This window comes from Gigantopelta aegis, chromosome 3, assembly GCF_016097555.1.
Source record: "Gigantopelta aegis isolate Gae_Host chromosome 3, Gae_host_genome, whole genome shotgun sequence".
Classification (NCBI taxonomy): domain Eukaryota; kingdom Metazoa; phylum Mollusca; class Gastropoda; order Neomphalida; family Peltospiridae; genus Gigantopelta; species Gigantopelta aegis.
The window spans coordinates 66552266-66577368 of NC_054701.1; the positions used below are offsets into that span (position 1 = coordinate 66552266).

At 36.4% G+C, this 25103-nt stretch overlaps 1 protein-coding gene across 2 annotated transcripts in view; it reads right to left on the reverse strand.

The window, feature by feature from the left end:
• LOC121368557 (synergin gamma-like) overlaps positions 1 to 24737 on the reverse strand; it is a 56112-nt gene extending 31375 nt beyond the window's left edge. Inside the window, exons 1-12 of one of the 2 annotated variants that reach the window (XM_041493295.1) lie at positions 24495 to 24737; positions 22098 to 22225; positions 20098 to 20177; positions 18469 to 18698; positions 16774 to 16962; positions 15563 to 15751; positions 14772 to 14922; positions 13941 to 14100; positions 13061 to 13298; positions 11994 to 12380; positions 9411 to 9471; positions 8085 to 8194 (exon numbers count right to left, since the gene is read on the reverse strand). In XM_041493295.1, the coding sequence (XP_041349229.1) occupies positions 8085 to 8194; positions 9411 to 9471; positions 11994 to 12380; positions 13061 to 13298; positions 13941 to 14100; positions 14772 to 14922; positions 15563 to 15751; positions 16774 to 16962; positions 18469 to 18698; positions 20098 to 20177; positions 22098 to 22211 (1909 nt within the window). In that variant the 5' untranslated portion in view covers positions 22212 to 22225; positions 24495 to 24737. Of the gene's footprint in view, positions 1 to 8084; positions 8195 to 9410; positions 9472 to 11993; positions 12381 to 13060; positions 13299 to 13940; positions 14101 to 14771; positions 14923 to 15562; positions 15752 to 16773; positions 16966 to 18468; positions 18699 to 20097; positions 20178 to 22097; positions 22226 to 24494 lie in introns of both variants that reach the window. The other variant, XM_041493293.1, reaches the window with a different exon arrangement.
• Between the last annotated feature and the right edge of the window lie 366 nt (positions 24738 to 25103).

Genomic DNA, 25103 nt, shown 5'->3' on the forward strand with positions numbered 1-25103 from the left:
AAGGTAATGTAGGCCTATATCCTTTTAGTGTTACACATCGTGTCCATGCAAATGATGTCTTACATTTAATGTGTGAACAAAACATTGGTTACGCAAATGAGCTTTGTGTGAGCAATGCATGAATAAAACGATCATTCTTGCAATTTTCAGAGACCCATGAACATTTCAATCATAATTTTCATTAATACACTAAACATTTGTAATGCATAACCGGACTCGGTGGTGCAGTGGTTAAGCCATCGAACTATAGGCTGGTAGGTACAGGGTTTGCAGCCCGGTACCAGCTCCAACCCAGAGCAAGTTCTTAAGGGCTCAGTGGGTACGTGTAAGACCACTACACCCGCTTCTCTCTCACTAACCACTAACCAACTAATAACTAACCCACTGTCCTAGACAGACAGCCCAGATAGCTGAGATGTGTGCCCAGGACAGCATGCTTGAACCTTAATTGGATATATATGTTAGCACAAAAATAACTTAAAATGAAATGAAAATGTAATGCATACATGTAGTAATATTACAACAGTATTTTATTTTTACCAAATTCAACGCTTTCTCATCAAATTAAAAGGCCACAACAAGCCTGGAAATAAGTGTCCGGTCACGGTCATTGTCCGGTACGTATTTGTGATTTGTCACGATTTGACAGTCGCGTATTTAATATTAGCGGTCATCTTGTCCGGCACAAAAACTGCTATTTCTATTTTGTCTTAGCCGATTTCTCTATATTTTGAGAAAAAAAAGAGAGGCATATTTTGAATATTTTCCTACTAGTGTGCACGTGCACGAAGCTTACATTAGTTTTTATGGTAACTAAATACAAACGAGAAGGCATTTACGTTTTCCACGAGAAAAAACAACACACAAATTGTTTTTGTCTATTAATAGACACGCCTAATGACCTCACCTCGGCGAATCATTGGTTCAATGGTTGACACAAACGGCGTGATAATTATAAGCGTCTTTTAGCACTAAAGTTTACCTTTAAAATTAACTGACAATTAATTGATTCCGATTATAATTATTTAATGGAATGTTATTGTACCTCTAAAACGGAACGGTCACACATCGGTCATTATTAATATTATTTTGGGAGAAGAGACACCTCAACCGATTACTACAGCTGGTGTCTATTAATAGAGCGGGGCCGCGTTGCACACCAAAAAACCCACTGTGAACGCTACGCATTTCTGCTCAACTATGCACAACGAATAGATCTGCACGCAAACATATTTAAATACAAGGAAGAAAACACCCAAACGTACTACTAAAAAATTTATAACTTTTATTTCCTTGACGAATTGGCAGAAATCGCGTCTCGCGAAATATGTCTGCTGCACTTACGCTGCTTATACGGAACGCGGATCCGATCAGAAAATCGTTAATCGGCAAATGTTTTCCGAGTGACCCGAATAGCCGACAGCACGAAATTTTTGCCCCCTCCCCCCCCCCCCCCCCCCGAGCGAAGTTTAATTATGTCAGTAAATAACATAAAATAACAAATCAACAGAACACGTCTTATACTTTATACGGGTCAATATATATTTAAAAATAATAACAATAAAACGTGAAACCGAGAATATAGTGACGTCATCGCCCGTGCATGCACAACGGATATCACGTGGTGTCCGTAAAGGTAAAGAATTTAGAATGTCGAAAAAGATAACATCTTTTTTTGATAAAACTACAAGTGTAGCAAGTACAAGTAGTAGTACGTGTGATACTAATGTCGGTAGCGAAACATCAGATTCATCCCCACAAATTACCAGCATTACAAAGAAGCAGGTTAGAACTCTACGATCAACAACGTTGCAAAATGGATAAATGACGACTTGGTAAAAACTAATGCATCCGTTTGGTTAAAACACGAAACAAATTCTAAAGGGAGGTGACCGTAATGAGGTGTGTCGTCTGCACACAGTTTGAGAAAGAGATACGGTGTAGTAGAGATTTCACTGACGTTTGGATAAGAGGGTCTACAAACATGCGCTTATCAAATGCTAGAGACCATTCTTCAACAAACTACCATAAACATGCATACAAACTTTACGTCAAGGACATGAACGCTAGGGGTGAATGTGTTGAACATCTTCACAATGTATTTGAAACCAGACCCCCAACAACAAACGCTTGGTGACAGCTTTTGTAGTATGACTAAAGTACAAGAACTTCAACAAATAAAAAAATTTGAAATAGCATATTTATTGCCAAAAAAGAGCTCCCATTCTCTGTGTATGAAGATTTGATTAAACTGGAAACTTACCATGGTGTAGATATAGGTGATCAAGCTTACACTAACCGTAAACAATGTGCAGAATTTGTGGACATTCATGGACAGTTTATAGCATCAAAGCTGCATGATGATCTTTCAAAAGCCAAATTCTATAGTGTTTTTAACAGATGGAGCACAGACAAGTCTGTTACAGAAAAGGAAGTTGTATATGTACTGTATTTTGATCCTTATTCTAAAAATGATGAAATTGAAGTGAAGCTTTCATTTCTTTACCTAAAAGATGTCAAAAAGGGAGATGCACCTGGAATACTTGGTGCAATTGAGGAGAGTTTTCACTCACTGGGTATCATGCCAAGTGAACTTTATTCAAAGCTTATTGGTTTTGGTGCTGATGGTGCATCAGTCAACAGTGGTAATAAAAGTGGAGTAAAAGCACTTCTGGAACAAAAAGCACCATGGCTAATATATACATGGTGTGTGGCTCACAAATTAGAATTGGCCCTGAAAGATGCCTTAAATACTACCGTATTTCAAAAGGTGGACAATATGCTGCTGAGGTTTGTATTACCTTTACCATAAATCTCCCAAAAAACTACAGGAACTGAAAACTTTGCACAATTTAGTCAAAGATACATTTGAATTTGAGATGGCTCTCTGAAACAAAACGTGCTTGTGGTACAAGGTGGATTTCTTTCAAGTTGTCAGCACTGCGGATGGTCCTGGATAAATATGGTGTTTACATGCAACATCTACAGCACTTAGCTGGTGACAAAAAATGTAAAGATCATAAAAAGATATGTGGTTATCTGTGTGAGTGGAATTCTAGTTGCATGCTTTTTGTATGTTGCATTCTTTATTGATGTCCTGAACCCAGCAGCTATATTGTCCAAAGCATTTCAAGAAGATGTTATTGACAGTGTTGGAGTTCTACATAATATCAAGTGTTCTGAAGAATCTCTTGATCAATTGTTAACTAGGTCTTTTGAGGATCTTCCTGCTGTTAAATTTCTGTTTGGAAAGTTACAAAAGACTGATTCAGTGTACACTTATCAGGGGATAGAATTCACTAAAACAAGTTTTCTGAAGGCCACTGAAGATGTAAAATCAGCAAAGAATACCATTATAAATGCTGTACACTGTGCCATGGATTCCAGACTAAAGGGTGCCAGCAGTATACAGCTGAATAATGTTGCCACTATATTAAACACTGAACACTGGAAATCAAATGTTGATGTGGCAGGTGTAGACTTTACGGATGTCAATGTTACTGAACTGATAGAGAACTTTCAGCCTGTATTGCTGAAACAAGGATTTTCTCCAGATGCCTCTCCTCAAAATATTCTAGAGGAATGGCACGACATGGTCAGGTACACACTGGACTTTTTACAGCCACATAAAAGTTGTTACAAAAAAACCTGGAAAATTTTGTTTAACTGCTCTAAGTCCACTAAGTGGAAGAATATACTGACTTTCATTGAACTTTTGTTTTCTGTACCAGTTTGTAATGCAAAACTTGAGAGAATGTTTTCTTTTTTAAAAAGAACAAAGAGTCATAGCAGGTGTTCTTTAGGTGAGGACAGGTTAACAAATATCCTACGAATTGTTGAGGAAGGTCCCCCACTGGGATCATTTGATGTAAGCCCTGTAGTTCATCTGTGGAACCAGGTGAAAAGGAGGAGACCAAATCAGAAGAAAACGCAAATGTACAAAAAGAGACCCCCAAAAGTAAAATACCAGAAACTAGAAACTGAAAGAAAGGAGATTAGTGGATCTGATTCGGAGTCTGGTGACACAAGTGAAAGTTTTAGTGATAATGAAAATGTATTCTGTTTATCTGACAGTAGTGACAGTTCAACATTTGAAGGTTTCCTGCCTACGGATATATAACATGAACGATATCATAAACTAGAAACTAGAAACCGAAATCAGATACAAGTCAAAGTTATGCTGACAACATTGTTTCTTATCTGATTCTGACAACAGTGGCTGCTTAAGATTTGAAGGTTTCTTACCAAAGTGATATTGGCAGTTGTTGATCTGAATACAATAACAATGACCATATAAGTAATTTATCAGTCATACTATAATTTCATGCATTTATTAATATTACAGGATTAATAAAAGATAAATAACATTCTAAAATTTGTAATAATTGCTTTCGATATTTACACACTGGCATGCAATTTGGTGACAGGTACATTTTAATTTGTGACAGGCACAAACTGACTGATATAGGACAGCTTGACAGGCACGGTCCAAATAATTATTTCCAGGCCTGCACAAACATTAAACCCTTTTCAAAATTATTAGGTTTTCAAGCCCTTCACAAGGCAGCCCTTCCAATTCCAGGGTTTGTCAAGGCTGTGTGAGCCTTTAAAACATATTCTCGTTCACATTCAACACTGTGACAAAGACTTAAACCCTGCTGTGATCAGGCTTCAGTGCTGGAACGAATTCTGGTTTAGCCAATGTACCATTATTTCCTTAAATATTATAAAAATGTGGTTAATTTAAGGAACATTTTATTAGCCAAAGACTAAATGTTGTAGGCACTTTGTATAAAAAAAAATAGCGATTGGCTTATTGGCCTTTTGACAGGGTGTGCCCTGTTTGATGGAAGGGTTGGCAGTGATAGAAATAAGAAATGTTACTAGTCCACTGGACAAATACATCTAGAAATCTATTTGTCCACCAAAATTTTCACTTGTCCAAATAAATGGATTTTTTTATTCAAGTAACAGGATGATGTTTATGATTGCTCAAAATGAAACTGCACTGAAACTGTTTACTTGTCCACTGGACAACCACCAAGGCACATTTTGCTTGTCCGAATAGATTTTCACTTGTCGGGACAAACGGACAAGTGCTTATTTCAAAAACTGGTTGGGCAATAATAATTGTATTAAAACTCACAAGATTAAGATATTGGATTTGTCACTAGGAGAGAAGGAAGGAAATGTTTTTATTTAACGACGCACTCAACACCTTTTTAGTTACGGTTATATGGTGTCGGACATATGGTTAAGGACCACACAGATATTGAGATCACACAGATATTTGTGATTAGCAGCAAGGGATCTTTTATATGCACCATCCTACAAACAGGATAGTACATACCATGGCCTTTGTTATACCAGTTGTGGAGCACTGGCTGGAATGAGAAATAGCCCAATGGGCCCAATGACAGGAATCGATCCCAAAGCGATCATGCATCATGCGAGTGCTGTACCACTGAGCTATGCTCTGCCCACATTCATTAAGAGAAAAAGTATATCAAAGCTGTGATAATGATAAGGCAAAGTTAATGTTAAATTAGCAATTATTAAAGGGAGTACCGGTATCTCAAGTTTGTAGCCACTGTATCCTGTTTTTGGTCAATATAGCCTTTATTTAACTTTTAACATTAGAATATAATATACTTAAATTTCTTGCTAAGAAAAAAATATCTGCATGACAATAAAATATTTTATAAGGGATTCTATTATTGTTACTACTAATAAACAGGTGAAAGTTTAACAGTCATCTTTGAAAATGGGTTGACATTTTGATTTTTAAATTGATGGGATGATGATAAAAAAAGAAGAGTAAACTACAAATAGAAATCGAAACAAATGGGCAATTAATTCAACATTAATTAAGATAAAATGGAAAAAATAATAATAATACTTTAAAAAATCCCATAAAACATAAAAACAATTTAAAGGGACATACCCTAGTTTTAAGACACTAAGGTATATTTTTGACTATTATAGTCGTTTTTTATAACTGAAATCATACTTTACTTAGATTTTATGGTTTAGATTATCAGTTTCCATACATTCGAAGTGTTTTTGTTCATCCTGGTGTTTTTAATATCACAAAACGCATTTCTGATATTTTTAAAAACGCACGTGCGTCTGAGAAGTAACAGTTATGGAGTCAAGTTTTAGTCTATTTTTAGAGGGTATTTCACCATTTGAAAGTCACAGACTCGTGTTTCACTCACTTGTAACTTTATCCAAATATGTTACAGGTTTGTAGATTAACTAAACTTAGTGTTAAGTTTCACGGGTTGAAACTAGGGTCTGTCCCTTTAAATAATTTTGGGTCTTATATCTTCAACTGTGATTGACTACAATTGTACAATGTCATGTGAGTGAATACAAATATTGTACTCAAAACCTAAAATTCTTCATTTACAATATATTAGTAAGTCGAAGCTAAAAATAATATCAAAGGTGTGAATAGCAATGAGCTGGGTACTAAGCAGCTGAGGATAGACAGAAAACCGATCAAAACCATTTTTGAATCATGCATTTTCATATTCAGAAAAACTGCAAAATCAATCATGTATTTTTGCAGTCTTCAAATTTCACAATGGTAATCAGCAGTGATGCCACAGAAAAAGCTGCTGCAAAATTGATCTGGAATGGTATTATTAACATTATCAGGAATTCACTTTAAAATTATTTGTACTAAATTGTTAGTGCAAAATAATTTGAATTTCAATTAATTCATTATTATCATATAACCATTCCCCACAGTTAATACAGGGTATACCTTACAATTTTGGAAATTGTAAATTCTTATTAGAGTTCCCCTACGTTTTTTGAAGAGTATAAAAAAGAGGACCTTCTGCTATTCAATTATTCAATCTTTTAAAAAAATCAACTCAGTATGCCATGTTTTCACAATTATAATCCATATATTATTAATGTTCCACTATGCTGAATTTTGACTTTTGAGTAACAGCAATGCTTTCTATTAAGCAATACCTTTTCATATGGCTTCAATGAGATTATCATATTTAAGTAAAAAGAAACAAAATTTGAGTAAGAAGATTGTCTATTAAATCATAAAATGTGGTTTATGTCACCAAAGTAGTTTTCTACAAATTGCTACTTAAAACCCCCCAGAAATTAACTTTTAAAATAACAAAACAGGGTGTGTGTAATCTAAGAACATGAATTTCGTATACCTAATAATAACCACAATTAATGGGGGTTTGTCCAAAATCAACATGATTTATGCAGCTATAGTTTTTCCTAAGTATACATTGTAAGCATATATGACATGAATAAAGCTGAAGAAAGAGTGCGAATAATGTGTTAAATATTATAAGCAAGAACATCATGAATAAATATGAAATCAATACAATAAAACATCTGCAACTACTATGTATATATTATAATAAACTAAGGTAACTAAATAACAAGCTGTAGTGACATAAAAATATAATTTGATATAGTGACCATTCAATAAACAAGTGACAGACAGACAGACAGACAGACAGACAGAAATACAAATACAGGTAGATAGAGCAATTGTTCAAAACAAAAATAAAATTCATTTCCATCAACAGTGTTTCTGCCAGAAAGACATTTTTGGGTATGGTGCTATGGAACTAAATGCAACCCCAGTCAATAGGAGGTATGGGGGGGCCTCCCCCAAAAAGAAAATGAGTTAAGTTTAGGGTTAGAGTTAAGAAAATCATTCAGTAATGATATGTTTAATTAATTTTGTCAAAAGATTAACTTTGGCAGAAACCCTGATCAACTATTGCATACATTGTTGTGCATCATACATAAAAACAATTACTATTAGCCACAGTTTTATCTAACCTACTTGCCTTTCAGCCCAACAAAAGGCATGTGCATGCCGTGGAATAAATACAAAATAAGATATAAGCAAACTAAAGCTTTGTACATTCTACATCCTTTGAAGAAACAGTTAGTGGTTATATTGTCTCCCAACAGGGTGCTGAGTACATGCTGTTCTCTATAGTGAAATATCTGTATTTTCCTTTGATCACCTGTAAACCCAGTAATCAGTGTCTCGTCTCATGCAGACATTCTGTGTGTGACGTACTCACCTGTGGAAGAGTCGCTACTGCAGAAGAAACTGCGGATGTTTGAGTTGTATTTGTCATCGTAAGATACCTGTTCTATCTCAATACTTGATGCTGCAGTGGAAACATCATATCTGCAGTAAAAGAAAAAGACACAGCTTGAAATTATAGTGGTAATTTAAAGCAATAATATCAAGATAATTTTATTATTTAACAATTTTAAAAAGATTATTCACATTCATTTTCTTACAATGGCACAACATTCTTCGATACCCTTTGGTTACACTCGCTAATCTAGGTCATATAAAAATGAATTATTTTCCATCTGAACTCAGATTTGTGATGCTAATTCAATGGTTTATTACTTATAAATTGGATGTGATAATTTTTGACGTTGGAACCACTTTACACTGTATGAAAGGTGTAGACAGCAAGACTAATATGGCTACCAAAAGTCAAGTTACTGACACACGGACAACGTGAAAGACATCATAGCACAGACAACAGTTCACTTACTAAATTGCACAACAAAATATTAGTTGAAAATATACTACTCAAAAGAATTTAAGGGTCAGACGATATTTTCGACATTATTTTCTGAATGTCAATTATATTAGCTAGACCATAATGTCATGCATGGTATTGTTCCATTTTGACGAAAGTGGGTCTAAGCAACCCATAAATGTGGTGGATGGCAATCTGAATGGAATCCGCTATCTGAATGAGATTATCCGGCCGTTGGTTCTCCCAGGCCTTCAGCAGATTGGCGGCGGGGCAGTTCTGCAGGATGACAATGCCAGACCCCACCGCGCCAGGGTAGTAACGGACTTTCTCAGACAACAAGGTATCGCCAGGATGGATTGGCCAGCATATTTGCCTGACTTGGCCCCAATAGAGCACGCCTGGGACGAATTAGGCAGGAGAGTTCGGGATAACCATGCCCCTCCGGCCAACCTTCATGATCTGGGTCAACTTCTTATGGCAGAGTGGCAGGCCATTCCCCAAGAGTTCTTCAGACGTCTGATCAACAGCATGAGGCAACAATGTGTCGAGTGTATTCGCCCCGGGGGTGGATTCACACACTATTAAACGAATGTTCTAATGTGTAAAATCCATGTTTGACAACCTTCAACTTTGACAGCATGTCATGTGACTTTCTTGTATACAGTGACGTTTATTTGTGGTTTTTTGTAAATATGGAACAATAAATAAAAAATTTGGTGTAGTTTACATCATCAATCTAATACACTCTGAAACTCATTTGGTTATAAATTTTTGACCCTTAAATTCTTTTGAGTAGTATATATAACATTATATAATATGCAGTTAATATTTTAGAAATATACTTACAAAGAATCTTGCTTAACTGGTGGTTTCTTATCACTACCGATAAAATCTCCAAAACTGTCATCTGAAAATCAGAACATCAATCTGTAGTCAAATTTCAGTTTTAATCATCCTAACAAAATTAATCATGTTCTTTATACTCCTAACCGGCCTCGGTGGCGTCGTGGTTAGGCCATCAGTCTACAGGCTGGTAGGTACTAGGTTCGGATCCCAGTCGAAGTATGGGATCTTTAATCCAGATGCCGACTCCAAACCCTGAGTAGGTGTAAACCACTTGCACTGACCAGTGATCCATAACTGGTTCAACAAAGGCCATGGTTTGTGCTATCCTGCTTGTGGGAAGTGCAAATAAAAGATCCCTTGCTGCCTGTCATAAAAGAGTAGCCTATGTGGCGACAGCGGATTTCCTCTAAAAGACAGTGTCAGAATGATCATATGTTTAACATCCAATGATGATAGCAGATGATAAGATAAAAATCAATATGCTCTAGTGGCGTCGTTAAATAAAAAAACTTTTTTTTCTTTTTTGTTATACTCCTATCCCGGAGACGGTCACTGGCGATGTTAGTGGCCAAACCCGCGATGGGCTTGCTTGAAACTTAAAGGCATACTGTCACAGATTTAAGGACTGTATTTATCTAAAAATGGATAATAAATAAAAATTACAGTAATTGTTGGAAACCAAATCTAGCTATCGCATCACCTTAACTGAACCACGATGGAGTGAAATCCATGTCATCCCTCTCGGCAATTTTAATTTTTGAATTATAGACCATTGCCATAATTCAATTATTTTTAGAAAATGTCATTAATAAATGGAGTATGGTGGTTATGAAGATTGTTGAATAAAGTACATTAAGGGACAAATCAAATTATATTCGTTCAGGTAATACTTTGTTAGACAATAAGCCTTTAAGTGGACAGGGGCACATTAAAAGAGTACCCGTACGCATATGTTCTTTACAGAAATACAAGTTTTTGTAATTTTGAACATAGCTTTTTGGCAATTTTGCTATTTGCTGTCTAAGGACAACTGAGAACATTTAAAACTATGGCTATTTTGGTGTTTAATATATGTTTACTTTTAATTTAGTCTCGAGAGTGAAAGAGGAATTCTGTTTTACATGTCTATGATTGAGTAAAATTTGTTTTGTTTAATTACACTAGAGCACATTGATTATTAATCATCGGCTATTGGATGTCAAACATTTGGTAATTTTGACATTTAGTCTTAGAGAGGAAAGCCGATACATTTTTCTATTAGTAGCAAGGGATCTTTTATATGCACCATCCCACAGATAGGTCAGCACATACCACAGCCTTTGATATACCAGTTGTGACACACTGGCTGGAACAAGAGATAATCCAATGGGCCCACCAATGGGGATCGATCCCAAACTGACCACGTATCACGCGAGCACTTCACCACTGGACTATGTTAATCCCCCCTTGTATGATTGAGATGAATATTCATAGATACAACAATAAACCAACTTTCTTTGATTCAGGACCTTATAGTTTGTGAAATATGGACATACGTACAAAAACTTAACACTGAGCTAAATGCAGAAACTGATGCAGTCACCAGAAAAGTAACACCTATATCTTGCTGTATAACTCTGTCACGGTGAACCAGGCCTTAAGCTGTAGTGGTTAAGACATCATACTTCAGACGGTAGTTCTCCATTGTAGTGAGTCTCAGTACTTCCCTGGAGTGGCGGTAGCTTTCACTCCTCCCGGTACCCGCTCCCTCCCATGTATAAGACCACTACCAGGGTTTTATCATCTATGTTTCTAGACTCCGGTAATGGGCACCATTCCCCACCGTTTTTTTATTCCCAAATATGGAGTAAAAAATTCCCAATCTGAATGTAAATCTCATTCACTTGACAAACCTTCCCTCCCCAATTATGTTTTGTAATGCATAATAGATATATTTATTTCAATAAAAATAAGTACCTGTGTAGCATTACTTTTTTAATTCTAACTTGGCTTAATAAGATGTTTTTGAAATAAAACTGAAAGTTCCCAATTTTTGGTAAAACGATGCTAAAATTCCCATGGTCAAAGCCATGGGTGTCAAGTAAAATTTTAGAAATAAAATCCTGATTACACCACTCTCTCTCTCACTAATAACTAACCCACTATCTTGGCCAGACAGTAAAAATAATTGTAGTATGTGCCCATGACAGCATGCTTGAACCTTAATTGTCTATAAGTACGAAAATAAGTATAAACAAGCATTCTGAGAGTAATGCCAAAGCAATACATGTCCCCTACCTGGCCCAACACATTTTCGTTATCTCCTAAGCTCAAGGGCAAAATATGTTTAAATGGGTAAATCACCATAGAAGCTAAACTTGATCTGTAACAATACATGATAAAGCTATAGACAAATATTTCAGCTGAATATCTCAAGACATTGTAAAAAAAAACATCTGGAAAACTATATGTGGGTGGGACAGGCAGACAGACAGACATGAAACCGGTTGCACCGGTAGGGGACTGATGAATGAATGAATGAATGAATGAATGAATGAATGAACGAACGAATGAATATTAAGCTGAGACAATAAAATAACTCACCGGTTTTCTTGGCTACATCAGCTGCAGTCTGGAAGTCGGCAAAATCATCATCATCATTATCAGCCAACTGGTTGGAGGTCTGGACTACAGAGGAATATGGAGGTGCCAGTGAAACGGTTTGATTCTGACTAGACCCCAGAACCTGCACTGGTTGACTGGGCGGTACTGGGAACCCGGATAGATTTGACTGTGGTAGGCCGTCACTGGGGTGGTGGACTGAGGCTGGGGCAGCCACACTGTTCACTGCAGACGTCATGGTAACCGGAGGACACTGCTGGGCAACAGTGTCCGTCATGGGTATACTTTGAAGAGCTGGTAGAGATGCTGGATGAGCTGCTAATACAGGACCCATGCCTAGCACAGCTGCTGTATCCGGGAGTACAGGACCTACAAAAACAAAATTTAAAAACAGTCATTTTTAATTATTAACCATGTGGGCTAAAATATCCATAGAAAATATTATTTCGATAACTGTACAGTGTGCAGACTGCTTCTACAACTGTTGGCTTGAAAATCACAATGTTTGGATGGTTGTTTATTTTGGCTGGGACTTCATTTTCATTCATTTAATGTTTCCATTCACGGGTCAGATTACACATATGTTATATGATCTACAGAGATTTATAGAATTGTTTTTTAACTCATTTGTTTCATAAACAAGAAATTATCCATAAATTTTAAAAAACCGAAAAAAACCCTCTTATTTCAGGTGGGGTTTTGGGAGAAAATAAATTATCGAAAGCGAAGAGAAAAAGAAGGAAGTTACAGTCACGTGACCAGAACTAGAGGGAGTATGCAGTAGAAGAATTTAGGCCATCCCATTGGCTGTTGGGATGTTCGGACCAGACTACTAGCCGTAGGGGGAAGTGCACTTGTTTTGAGGACAGGTAATGTGAAAAGAAATAGGAATGGTTAGAGTAACTATTTACCAGACTGACAATAAAATAAAAAATAAACATTAGCCACGGTGTCAGGATACTGTATTCCATAAGCTGTAATTAAACTTTGTCTGCTTGAACAGCCGTTGGCTACCATTGTTTACTAACAGATTAAGTGCTTCTACTAACCTGCATGAGCAGGTAAACCCTGGAGGTGAATCTGGCTCTCAGGAACCGGGACCGTACCGGGCATCACCTGACTGACAGCGTGGAGAGGTTGACTAGGAACTGCCGAGTTGACTACACCAGCAGGAGCTATAGCCGGGTCAGGACCGGGAGCTGGGGCAATGGCGTTCTGTCCGAGGAACGGAACTGGAGGCTGAGGACATCGCGTCAAAATCTCTAGTGATGCAACACTGTAATTGTTCTACAATATCAAAAAAAGAAAGAAAAAAAAACGTTTTATTCAACCACACATTTCCAACACATTTTTGTTTATGGTGAGATGGCTTTGGATATATGGTTGAGAAGCACAGAGATAATGTTGTCACTCCATCGACTATTGTTTTATGTTTTTTCAATTGGAATGTTTTATATGCACCACCACCAGCCTCGGTGGTGTCGTGGTTAAGCCATCAGACAGAAGGCTGGTAGGTACTGGATTCGCAGTCTGGTATCGGCTTCCACTCAGAGCGAGTTATAACGACTCAACAGATAGGTGTAAAACCACTACAATGTATTCTCTCTCACTAACCTACTAACAACTAACCCACTGTCCTGGACAGAGAGCCCAGGTAGCTGAGGTGTGTGCCCAGGACAGCGTGCTTGAAACTTAATTGGATATAAGCACGAAAATAATTTAAAATAAAGAAAGACTCAAACTTAATTATTTGCCTGAGATGGCTTTTTTTGTTTACATCTAGTCATGTAAAAAAAAATTCTGAGTGAATAATCACCAACAAACAAATTCATCTAGCACTAACAACCAATCTTAAAATGAGTAGTTGTTTAAAATAGTCAATTAAAGTGCTTAAAATATTGAACACTGTCAAACATATCGTGGTCTCACCTGGGCCAGTGCAATCAGTGCAAGGATTGCAAACAGCTCTGAACGTGTCACTTGCCCGGGATTCTCTCTGTTGGCAAGCTGCCAAATACTGCCTAAAACCTCACGAGGCAAACCACTTAGAAGTAGTATTGGATATAACTTGGCCGTCTCAATACCATTTCTGAAGAAAGAAAAAAAATAATCCATTGAACTGTAGCCTATTGCAGATAACACATGCAAGCTTTAAATTAATGTGATGTAAACTTTACAATATCATAAATGTTCTTCCAAGATGCAGCAGAACAAAATAGCAAAAGCTTTTAAAACCAGAAAATGGATGTAGCATAAATTCAGACTTGGTGAGAGCCAGGAAATGGGGCTGTTCAACAATAGCATTTACAAATTGTTATGATGAATGAAAAAGAGTTTTTGGCAAGCGTAGCACGGCACTTTCAAAATAAAGTTACTTCATAAGATAAATCCAGTCAGTGATTCTCAGCTTGTTATATTATTTAATTTTTAATTTATCACCAAACAAACAGAAATAAAAAAAGAAAATCCAATAATGTTGGTCAAATTATACCACAGTGACAAAAGCACGATATAATTTTAGTCGGGTGGGGCAATAGTCTCAGTATTGCAAAATGTTGTATGAAGGAAGGGGGTGAATTTTTTTTCTACTCATAGGTTATTATTAGGTGTTATACACAGTCTAAAATTAAATTATAAATTTTTACAACCTGTGGTCTTAAATTACAATAATTTAAATTATACAGAGTCAACATGATGCAAGATATTCATAACACAAGTATCTTGAGGTATATTATTTTTAATTCACAGATATTGACTTACAGGCCAGATGCTGCTTCTAGAACCTGTCTGTAAACAGCTGGTAGATTTTCATCGGTCGCTTCAACCCACAGAGGAAGACCGGCACTCGTGGTAGCCACATGTTTGGAGCCTGACGGACGTCGGACCTTCACTTGCTTGGGTGGAGGTTGTGCTGTAAGACAAAAATTAGTTGACAGTGTTTGTCTCACAATATTAAAAAGAGAGAGAGAGAGAGAGAGAGAGAGAGAGAGAGAGAGAGAGAGAGAGAGAGAGAGAGAGAGAGAGAGAGAGAGAGAGAGAGAGAGAGAGAGAGAGAGAGAGAGAGAGAGAGAGAGAGGGAGAGGGAGAGGGAGGGAGGGAGGAGAGAGAGAGAGAGAGAGAGAGAGAGAGAGAGAGAGGAGAGAGAGGAGAGAGAGAGAGGAGAGAGAGAGAGAGAGAGAGAGAGAGAGAAAGGGGGTTGGTGAGAGATAAGGAAGACAAGACATAGACAGACGCACACACACACACACACAGACAGACAATCCTTATGTTGCTGGTTATCCTGATGTTTCTAATTTACCACAAAATGCATTTTTCATATTTAAAAACACACATACCTTTGAGAAGTTATGGTTATGGAGACGAGTTCTAGTCTATGTTTTAAATGGGTATTTCCCCCATTTCAATGTCACAGACTCTTGTTTCACTGCACTGACACTTTATCCAAATGCATACAGGTTTGTAGATTAACCATATGTGGTGTTCATTTTCACAGGTTGAAACTAGGGTCTGTGACTAAGAACCAATGTAATAAATATACAAAGTCTACGTACACTGTATCTCTGACTTGAAGAGTCCAATGAGCTCGTCGGTGGAGGTCCAGCAGCGGGACTGGCCACTCTGCTGGAAGGTTTTGTTGTGGGCGTGAGTCACGTGCACTTCCTTTAGGCTCGGCTTCTGGAAGTGTTTCGCCTTCGCTGGCTGATTCAAGTCCGAGCACTCCATCATCATGGACATCAAGTCTAAAATAGCAAAGACGAAAAGAAGGAAGTCACGTGACTGGTACCACAGGGAGCATACAGTAGAAGAATTTCAGGCCATCCCATTGGTTGTTGGGATGTTCGGACCAGACCACTAGCATGGGGGGGGGGGGATGCACTTGTGTTGAGGACAGGTAATGTTGAAAAGAAAAAGTAATATTTATATGCAGTACATGTAGTATGCTACATGACATTTTCTGACAACTTAAGTGGTCCAAGACTGTAGGCGTGTGTGCAGGAAAATTGTGCAGAGTGTGTGGCTAGATTGTTGTGAGCAAAGTTTTCAGATCAGACAAAGTTTTGCTAAAGGTGAGTACTAATTTCAGGATTTAAGACTTTTTTAGTTATACTGTACATATTTGCTTGGTGAATGTGTCTTCTTTAACAGTAAATTTTAATGACAGTTTACTCATAACGACCACAACCATTTCAAACCATTAAGTCAGACCTTAATTATCAGGGCTCACCCTGTCGATTGCCAAATTTACAATTACGGTACTAATTTTAACACAAAGTGGCTAAACATTTAATATTTGTCTAATAAACATTTGTTTACATTAGCCATTTAAAAATATTTTGCAAAGAAATACTCTATATATCAGAAAATGCAACGATTTGCATATAATCTAATAAAAGTTTTGTTTTGTTTAACAACACCACTAGAGCACATTAATCAATTGGTCATCTATTATTGGATGTCAAACATTTGGTCATTCTGACATGTAGTCATCAGAGGAAACCACCTACATTTTTCTAATGCAGCAAGGGATCTTTTATATGCACTTTCCCAGACAGGAAAGCACATACCACAGCCTTTGACAAGAAAAAAACCCCAATCAGTTGAATGGATCCATTGAGATGGTTTGATCCTGGAAGCGCAAGCACCTCAAGCTGGCACTCAACCGAGCTAAATTCTCCCACCCTTTATAATCCAATAAATTAAATATGGAGTCAACAGGCATTATATAAAGTTAAAGTACTTTAGAAAATGAAACAAGAAAAACCTTTTTTCTCAGCCTGAGGACACTGTGGCCCAAGAGACGTAGGGCTCTGTGGTTCCACGGTTTGTTGGTGTATAACCTGGCTTATCACACTATGTTGTTCTGTGTTGGTCACTGATGTAGTAATCACTGAAGGTCCCTCCATGAAATCCCCAAAACCATCATCATCATCTACCTTACTCTGGGTCACCACTGCTGGAAAACATAATTAATTGTTACGGTCTACGACAGTCACTTTTGGCACCCTTTATTTGGCTTCCTATACAATAAAAAAAAAATATCCAATGGTAATTTTTTGATATGATATATTTGACAAAAGGTACTTTTTATTTCATTCATCTTTTAAAATTTAAACATAATATTTTGTCTAGAATTATGAAAAATAAAAATATACGGACCTGAATTTTGACAGGGGTCAAGGTTAGTAGACAAGTTTTTATTTTAATGTGGCGAAGCATTGTAATAAAGTAGTTAATTTTCAATTTGAATAACGTCAGTATTCCAATGATGTCACATTGCATCTTCTTACAATAACCATAAACTGGGTACGTGACATTTCTGTTTTAAGAATGCTGGAAATATTCCAATGCAAAATTGCCATTGAATTTTTTTTTTTTGGGGGGGGGGGGGGGGGGGAATATTACTAATGCACCTGAATGTATTCGAAAAATATCTTGTGATTAAGAAATTGTACCTTTTACAAAATATGGATTTCAAGTGAAATGTACGGTGATATATGCTATATTTATTGTGTATGATGCAAAAACAAGGGTGCAAAAAATGACTGTCGTCGACCTTAGAGTAACATAAATCTCTTGTCCACTGAATCTCTTTTAATTAACATTACTGTTACAGTATATAATCAAAGGAAAGAAGGAGGGAAAGTGCAGTTGAGGAAGGAATGGGAAAAAAAAGAAGGGAAAAAGTAAAGAAGAAAATGGATGAAAGTTAAACTTAGTTTTGTTTAAAGATACCAATAAAGGACATTGATAATGAAGCACCCAGTCTGACAAATGAATGTCAAACATTTGATAATTGTGATACATAATCTTCAGAGGAAAGTGCTACATTTTTCCATTAGCATTTTCCCATAGCCAGGACAAAACCTAGCACAGCCTTTGATATGCTAGTGACACTGGTTTAATATGTCTGGCACCATTTGGGAAGGAAAAAACCAATGGGTCCAATGAAGAGGTTCTATCGTATGCAGTGTTCGAGATTAACCGTATCCCGATATCCTGAGGATACCAGAATTTAATTTTGGATACCAGACTTCAAGAACCCAATATCCCACCGGGATACCATATAATACTAAATTCTCAGGTGGGATATACCAGATTTTGAAATGCTAGTATTCAACTGGGACACCTGCCCGAACATTTTAATCTCGAACACTGGTATGACCCTAACACATCAGGCGAGCACTCTACTGACTGAGCTATAGAGTACAGTAGATTGCACCCTAGTTTGAATGAATAAGTATATAAGCAAAAAACACTACTCAACAAGTGCACAAAACATATTGATAAAATCAACATCAGATTAATTTTTAAAACGGGAAAAGTAACTGTAAAATAAGACAAAATCTATGTGTTAAAATACAAAACTGGTATAGACAGAAAAACTCCTGAAAATCTTCAATTTGGAGAAGACCAGCACTAATAACTAACACTGACACTGATATATCAAATGAGTTACCTGGCTTTTCATGAGTCATAGTAGGTTTTGGTTTCGATTTCACACTATTTGTTCCAAATATTGAATCGACCAGTTTCGTAGGGTCGTCGGGGATGAAGGTGGTCTGGGGAACTCCTTTACCAAACTGTTTGAGTCGCTGCTGTTGAGCTTGAAAGTACTGAGCTTTTCGTATTTCTTCTTCTGACATCGGGGGACCATGGGACCGCTGCCGTGAGGCAGTGCCACTGAATCTAAAAACATATTACACCTCAATTTCAGATTTTTCTTTTGGAAAAACCCAAGAATGTGAAAGTTCACCTTCTTCAAAATATTTATTATGGGGACTGCACTACTTAAATGCCAAACAGAGATGTCACACTTTTCAAAATGATTTGTCTGGGATACGACTAGGAAAGGGGATTGCACTTCTTAATGCCGAGGAGGAAACGCAGGGCTTGAACGTTATGTTGGCAATTGCCGTTGGTCAGATATAAACTGCCTTCGGTAAGAGGTGTCACCGATAGCACGTTTTTGCCGCTGGATAAAAATTACTGCCGTCGGTAAAGCTCCTCACCGACAGCAAAATGTATAAACATATGAACATTATCTGCCAATATTTAACACAGGCGTTTGGGTCATGGTTGGTGTTAATGGGTTTTTAGGTACTAACCACTTGATGTAACGAGACTGTATGCTTGTATTAGAAGAACAATGTGTTTAAAAAGAAAGAAATGCAAGGGATCTTTTATTTGCGCTTCCCACAGGCAGGATAGCACAAACCATGGCCTTTGTTGAACCAGTTATGGATCACTGGTCGGTGCAAGTGGTTTACACCTACCCATTGAGCCTTGCAGAGCACTCACTCAGGGTTTGGAGTCGGTATCTGAATTAAAAATCCCATGCCTCGACTGGGATCCGAACCCAGTACCTACCAGCCTGTAGACCGATGGCCTGCCACGATGCCACCGAGGCCGGTCAACAATGTGTTTAAAGTACGGGTGCAATATTTCGCACCACTCAAGATTGAATTTAGAAATAAAGTTTATGCAGGGCTTCTAGATTATGGTAGCCCCACTCCCATGGCTAGTAATATTCAATGTTGGGCTAGTAAATAACTACTACTGCCATGCCCAATGGCTAGTGAAATATTTTGGTCAAATGTTGCAGTTAAGTCTATTTTGAACATATGAATATCCTGCCCACACCACCCCCTAATTTTAGTATTTTTAACCTGTATCTCCCTCTTTTTGTCTGATTATTATTATTATTTAGTAAAATTGTATTAACTTAAAGTAAAGTAGGGCTAGTGAATTTCTAATTGTGGCTAGTAAATTTTTTAAACCACTGATCACATGGCTAGTGGATTTCATAAAGATTCTAGAAGCCATGCATTAAGCATTCTAGATGGACTTCTACTTAATCAGAACATCAGTAGATATAAGCATGAGAAAACAGGTAATAGTAACCTTGAAATGTTTTGCTTGGTCTTGAAAATTAAGTGTGCTATTGCAAACTTTTCATTAAAAAAACCTATTTTTTTGGGTGGGTAACATTAAAGTACAGAATTCTGAAATTTAATCTGGAATTTTTTTTATCTCTGAATTAAAGAATGGATCTGCATAAATCTACAGAATAAACAATAAGACCTACCCGGATTTGGCCTTGTATGCCTCAGCCAGATGTGAAGTGTAGGGTGGCGGAGCAGACTGTGGTCGAACCATCGGAATCTGCTAAATAATAATAATAATTTAATTAAATGATTGTCAGAAATGCAATAACATAAACAAAAAAAGTTAGAATTTGTCTGTATTAAAAATGTCCAACCATTACTGACATCTTACAATATTAAAAAATACTTACTTTTAATCTCAACTTATTTTCATACTTATATTCAATTAAGGTTCAAGCATGCTGTCCAAGGCACACACTTCAGCTATCTTGTCTGTCCAGGACAGTGGGTTACATTGTAGTTGTTAGTGAGAGAGAAGAGGGTGTAGTGGTCTTACAAATACCCACTGAGTCATTAAAAGCCAGTACCTCTGATTGTTTAACCATGACAGCACCGGCACCCGTAATATTAACCATACATTGTACATCATCTAATATAAATTACTATCAATGTCAGTGGTCAAAATTATCTGACACTCCTGCCAGATATTCAGTCTGGTAAGCTACAAATTCTGCCAGACCAAATATGATTGAGTAAAAGTGATGTGTGAATATAAACAGAAAATAATTGCCGGTTCGACGGGGCATCAGGCAAAACAAAATTTAATCTCCAGGACCATGGTGTTATTGACCAGCAAAAGCAAAAAACAGTCGGTATGGCAATATTTCGACCCACTGTTATTTTTTCAAAATAGGTCAAAAGAAATACATCCTGGTAAGAAAGTAATATGGCCTCTGGAAATATGCACAGTACATGTACATGGTAAGGGGAGAGTTTGAGATAGTGTGTGAAAACTTAGGATTTCTGAGATATATTTTAAAATGTTATCGAGTTAAAATATTAAAAAATTATCAGCTACATGGTCAATGAGATAATCATACATCACGGTCTTGAAAAATTACCTGCAATTTTGTTTAAATTTGAGCAGGTGAATTTCTATTTAATCTGCTAATTAGTCTAAAGAATTGAATACTTTTTGTGGGCTGCTATTTTGAGCCATATATGTACTTGAATGCATTAGTATCAACTAGTAATCCTAAGTGTAATATTAATCTAAATTACTAACAATATGGATATTATGTACTTCAATGTGAACCTAATGTTCATCAATAATCCTAATTCATACATCTGACAATGCAAAAAGGTTAAAATCAAAGGCTTATACATGTACCTACACCAAGTATCAAAGTGGTAACCAGTCAATGGTACAAAACGACTATGGTATAAAATGACCATAAACTATGGTACGAAATGGATGGTACGAAATGACTGGTACGAAATGACTAGTAACCATCAAAGTAATTAATAAAAACAATGTAATTAATGCAATAAATGATATAGCCTATACCTAAACAAATTGGCATGCTGTAATTAATCTATGTAATCTATTTCAGTGGGAAGGTTAGTCACTATTCTATTTTAACATCCTATAAATGTTTCAAAGACAGGTATGACATTGAAAGAAAGAACATTCCTCCCAATCATTCATTGGCCGTGACGGTAACTTTTTTCAGTGGTAGCCACCGGGCTACCAGGTTATGAGATCTGGTAGCCCTAAGTAAAAATTGGTAGCCCCATAATTTTTATAAAAACATTATTTTGTTGGTGTTGTTTTTTAATCATGAGCAATATGCTGCACAATAACCACCTGTGGGTCCGACTAGGGGAGCAATTAACACTGTAACAGCGACTCATAGCAGCAGAGGTGGAATTTCAGACACCGATGAATTAAGCTTGTTGTTGATTGCGGAGTAATTGGATGTGTAAAAAAAACCCTAATAGTCCAGTGGACTACTAGGTTCAGACATCTGGTAGCCCAAACAAGAAATTGGTAACCAAAACACCCCGGACCCAGGCTACTGCTTCTGTCGATCTCTGTTTCATATTTGTAAATATAACTTTCAGTTTTTATGTAACTGCTTTCATTAATATTGTTCACCGATATAAAACTGGGCTGAGAATATTAATACTACATTATTACCTGCATCGGATACATTTGTGGTGCTACGCCTTGTGCCATCATCATTGGCTGTTGCATCATGGGGTAGTTTTGCATCCCTGGCTGAAAGAACTGACCTGGCATACCAGGCATCATACCAAAGCCATAGCCTGTTAAATAAAAAGCACTTTTATTTATCATACAGTGACGGAATGAAATAAAGGATCACATAAAAAAACCAATAGCAAATACAGACTACAGTAGTATTGGTACAAATTTTAATATGATCTGAGTGTGCAAATACATAGGCATCGGAAGATGGCAGCAACTGGGGGGGGGGGGGTACTTATTAAATGCGAGTTCATATTTGAAATTAAAAGAAAATCCAATAACATGTTATACGGCAATTTAGAGTGTGCTCAGGAGTGTGTATACATGTATATATCTGTGTGTTGTTGTTTTGGGAGTAGAGTAGTGGTGTTGAATTATAAGCTACATTCTTCTGAACTTTCCAGTGTAGAAATAAAAATATTCATTCAAATGCTTACTTCTATCGCTTTTAAACTGGGGGGGGGGGGGGGGTGTCAAAGCACATTGTGCCCCCCCCCAGTTTCAGAGCTGAGGGGCCAGTGCCCCCCCCCCCCCAATTTCCAACGCCTATGTAATACTAAGGTTATGATGTACATGTAGTTAAATACATACTAGTCTTGTACATGTATTAGTTCACATTTGCCTATGTTTATAAAAAAAAAATATGTCAAGATAATTTTTAAAATTAATTTATACATATATGTGTATATATGTAGAACCTCTAATTCACATGTCAACCAATGTTCATTATCTTGCAGTCGCACTATGTAAAAACAGTCTAGGCCTTATTTGTATTGACCATTAGCTCCCATTTATGGTTTTTTAATTTGACAATGAATCAAGTATTCTGGTGTTTCAAGTAAATACTGGTAAGTAAGACCCATTCATGTACATGTATTATCAGCATACATTATTTAAAACATATTTAACATTTGTATTTCAGCATATGTTAACATACCTGTAGGGGCAAATATTTCATTCTAATTGCATTTTGCAGTCATTAACTTATGTATATGTAGAACATACTAATATTGGTGATAAAATCATTAAAATGCCTCTTTGTAATAATTAAAACAAGATGCCCAAAGAGTTACATATACATGTACCATTAAATCTTGACAAAAACTAACAAGACTGTACAAATTTCATTCCCTTCATTTTAATTTATACTTATATGTAACATCTACATGTATTTTCGTGCTTAAATATATCCAATTAAGGTTCAAGCACACTGTCATGGTCAGACACCTCAGCTATCTGGGTTGTCTGTTCAGGACAGTATCAGGTTAGTTGTTAATGGTAGGTACAAATATCTGCTTAAATATATAGGCACTTGTATATTGACTAAAGTATATATATATATATAGTCTTTCACATCTGAAAATAGCAGGCCAGTGATAGATAGTTAGTTCTAGGTGAGTGATTTGCGTTACATAGGATACATTTTAAATAAAGCGTGCACATATTGATAAAAAGATGTTTTAATAGTATACATGTATATTGAACAACCACTAAATCAGTATATATGATATTCAAACATGGAGCTGGCTGGAATTAAAGCAGTTAAAGCAACGTTGTTACCATATTTTAGGCGGACATTAAAAAACATTTCTGAGATACATTTAAGGAGTGCGTAGGAGTGAATGTGCAATCTCCCAACTTATCACATATATATATTATTTGCAGGCTGGGTGCAGAAATGGAAACTATTTCACTAGCCTGCTTGACCAGAACCAACTAAAATGTATTAGCCCGCCAGAATTGCTAGTAGTCCACCAGCCTATAGAACAATATATTGTTGTTTAAACATAGTATAAGTTATAATAACATATATACATGTATGTTTGACAAAACAATTATTAAGGACACTTGGTAAGTTGCTAAGTGATCAACATCACGTGGCAAATGAACTCAAGCTCCAAATATTCAATGACATTAAATCAATAAATTTTGAAATATTCTGGTAAAGACTGAGTTTTTCACATTTCTTTCATATATACTTACACAATCCAAGTGACATCCTGCAAGTATTTTACAGAAAAATATATTCACAAGACAGCAGCAACACACTTGTATTGACCTTTGACCTGTTCTGTTTCCGGAATTTCACACTTGCGCAGTTTGGAACTCTGAAGTCGTCTATTGTCAATGAAGTACATGTATATTTTTGTGTATTTCGTCATTCTGAATTGGTTTGGAATTATGGCATTGATTCGATGCAAACATTTTTTTTAAACTTTCACCAATTTGAAAGGTATTATTGTTATTAAAGTTGTAGCAGTGAATAAAATGCATGTACTATAATTATTTAATTATAAATATGCCAACACAATATGTAGCAATACTAACCTGGCTGATTTCCAGGAATTCTTGTGCCTCTGAAATTAAAAGTTGAAATGTTAAAGCATATATGGATACTGCCAATACTTAATTTTTAATTAACATTATGCCCCACCATATTTTCATTTATTATATACAGTCAAACGTTGATAATTCAAACTTCGATCTCTGAAAACTTATGCAATTTGCTATACAACCTAGTAATAACAGACTCTAAAAGACTCAAAATTCGAAAATCTTGATCTCTCAAAGTAATTTTATGTACCAACATAGAAGTAAATAATAGATATTGCACAAGTTTCCAAAACTATTTGATTGATCAAACTATAATTTTTATATATATTTTTTTAATAACTGTTTTTTAAATTTTTTTATTGACCTTGTTGACAAATTTCAAACCATGCAAAAGAGATCTAGTTATAATTGACAGATAATGTTTCAAAGAAGAATGAATTATTAGCCAAGCGAAGCATGGTATCTCGGCTGGTCTTGGCTGTCAAGTAGGTAAACATGTGTGTTAATTACAGAATACATAGTATATCACTGACTAAGCTGAACAAAGGTGTTTGTACACAATACATAATACAAAATTAAGACACAGTCTGGTTACCACCATAC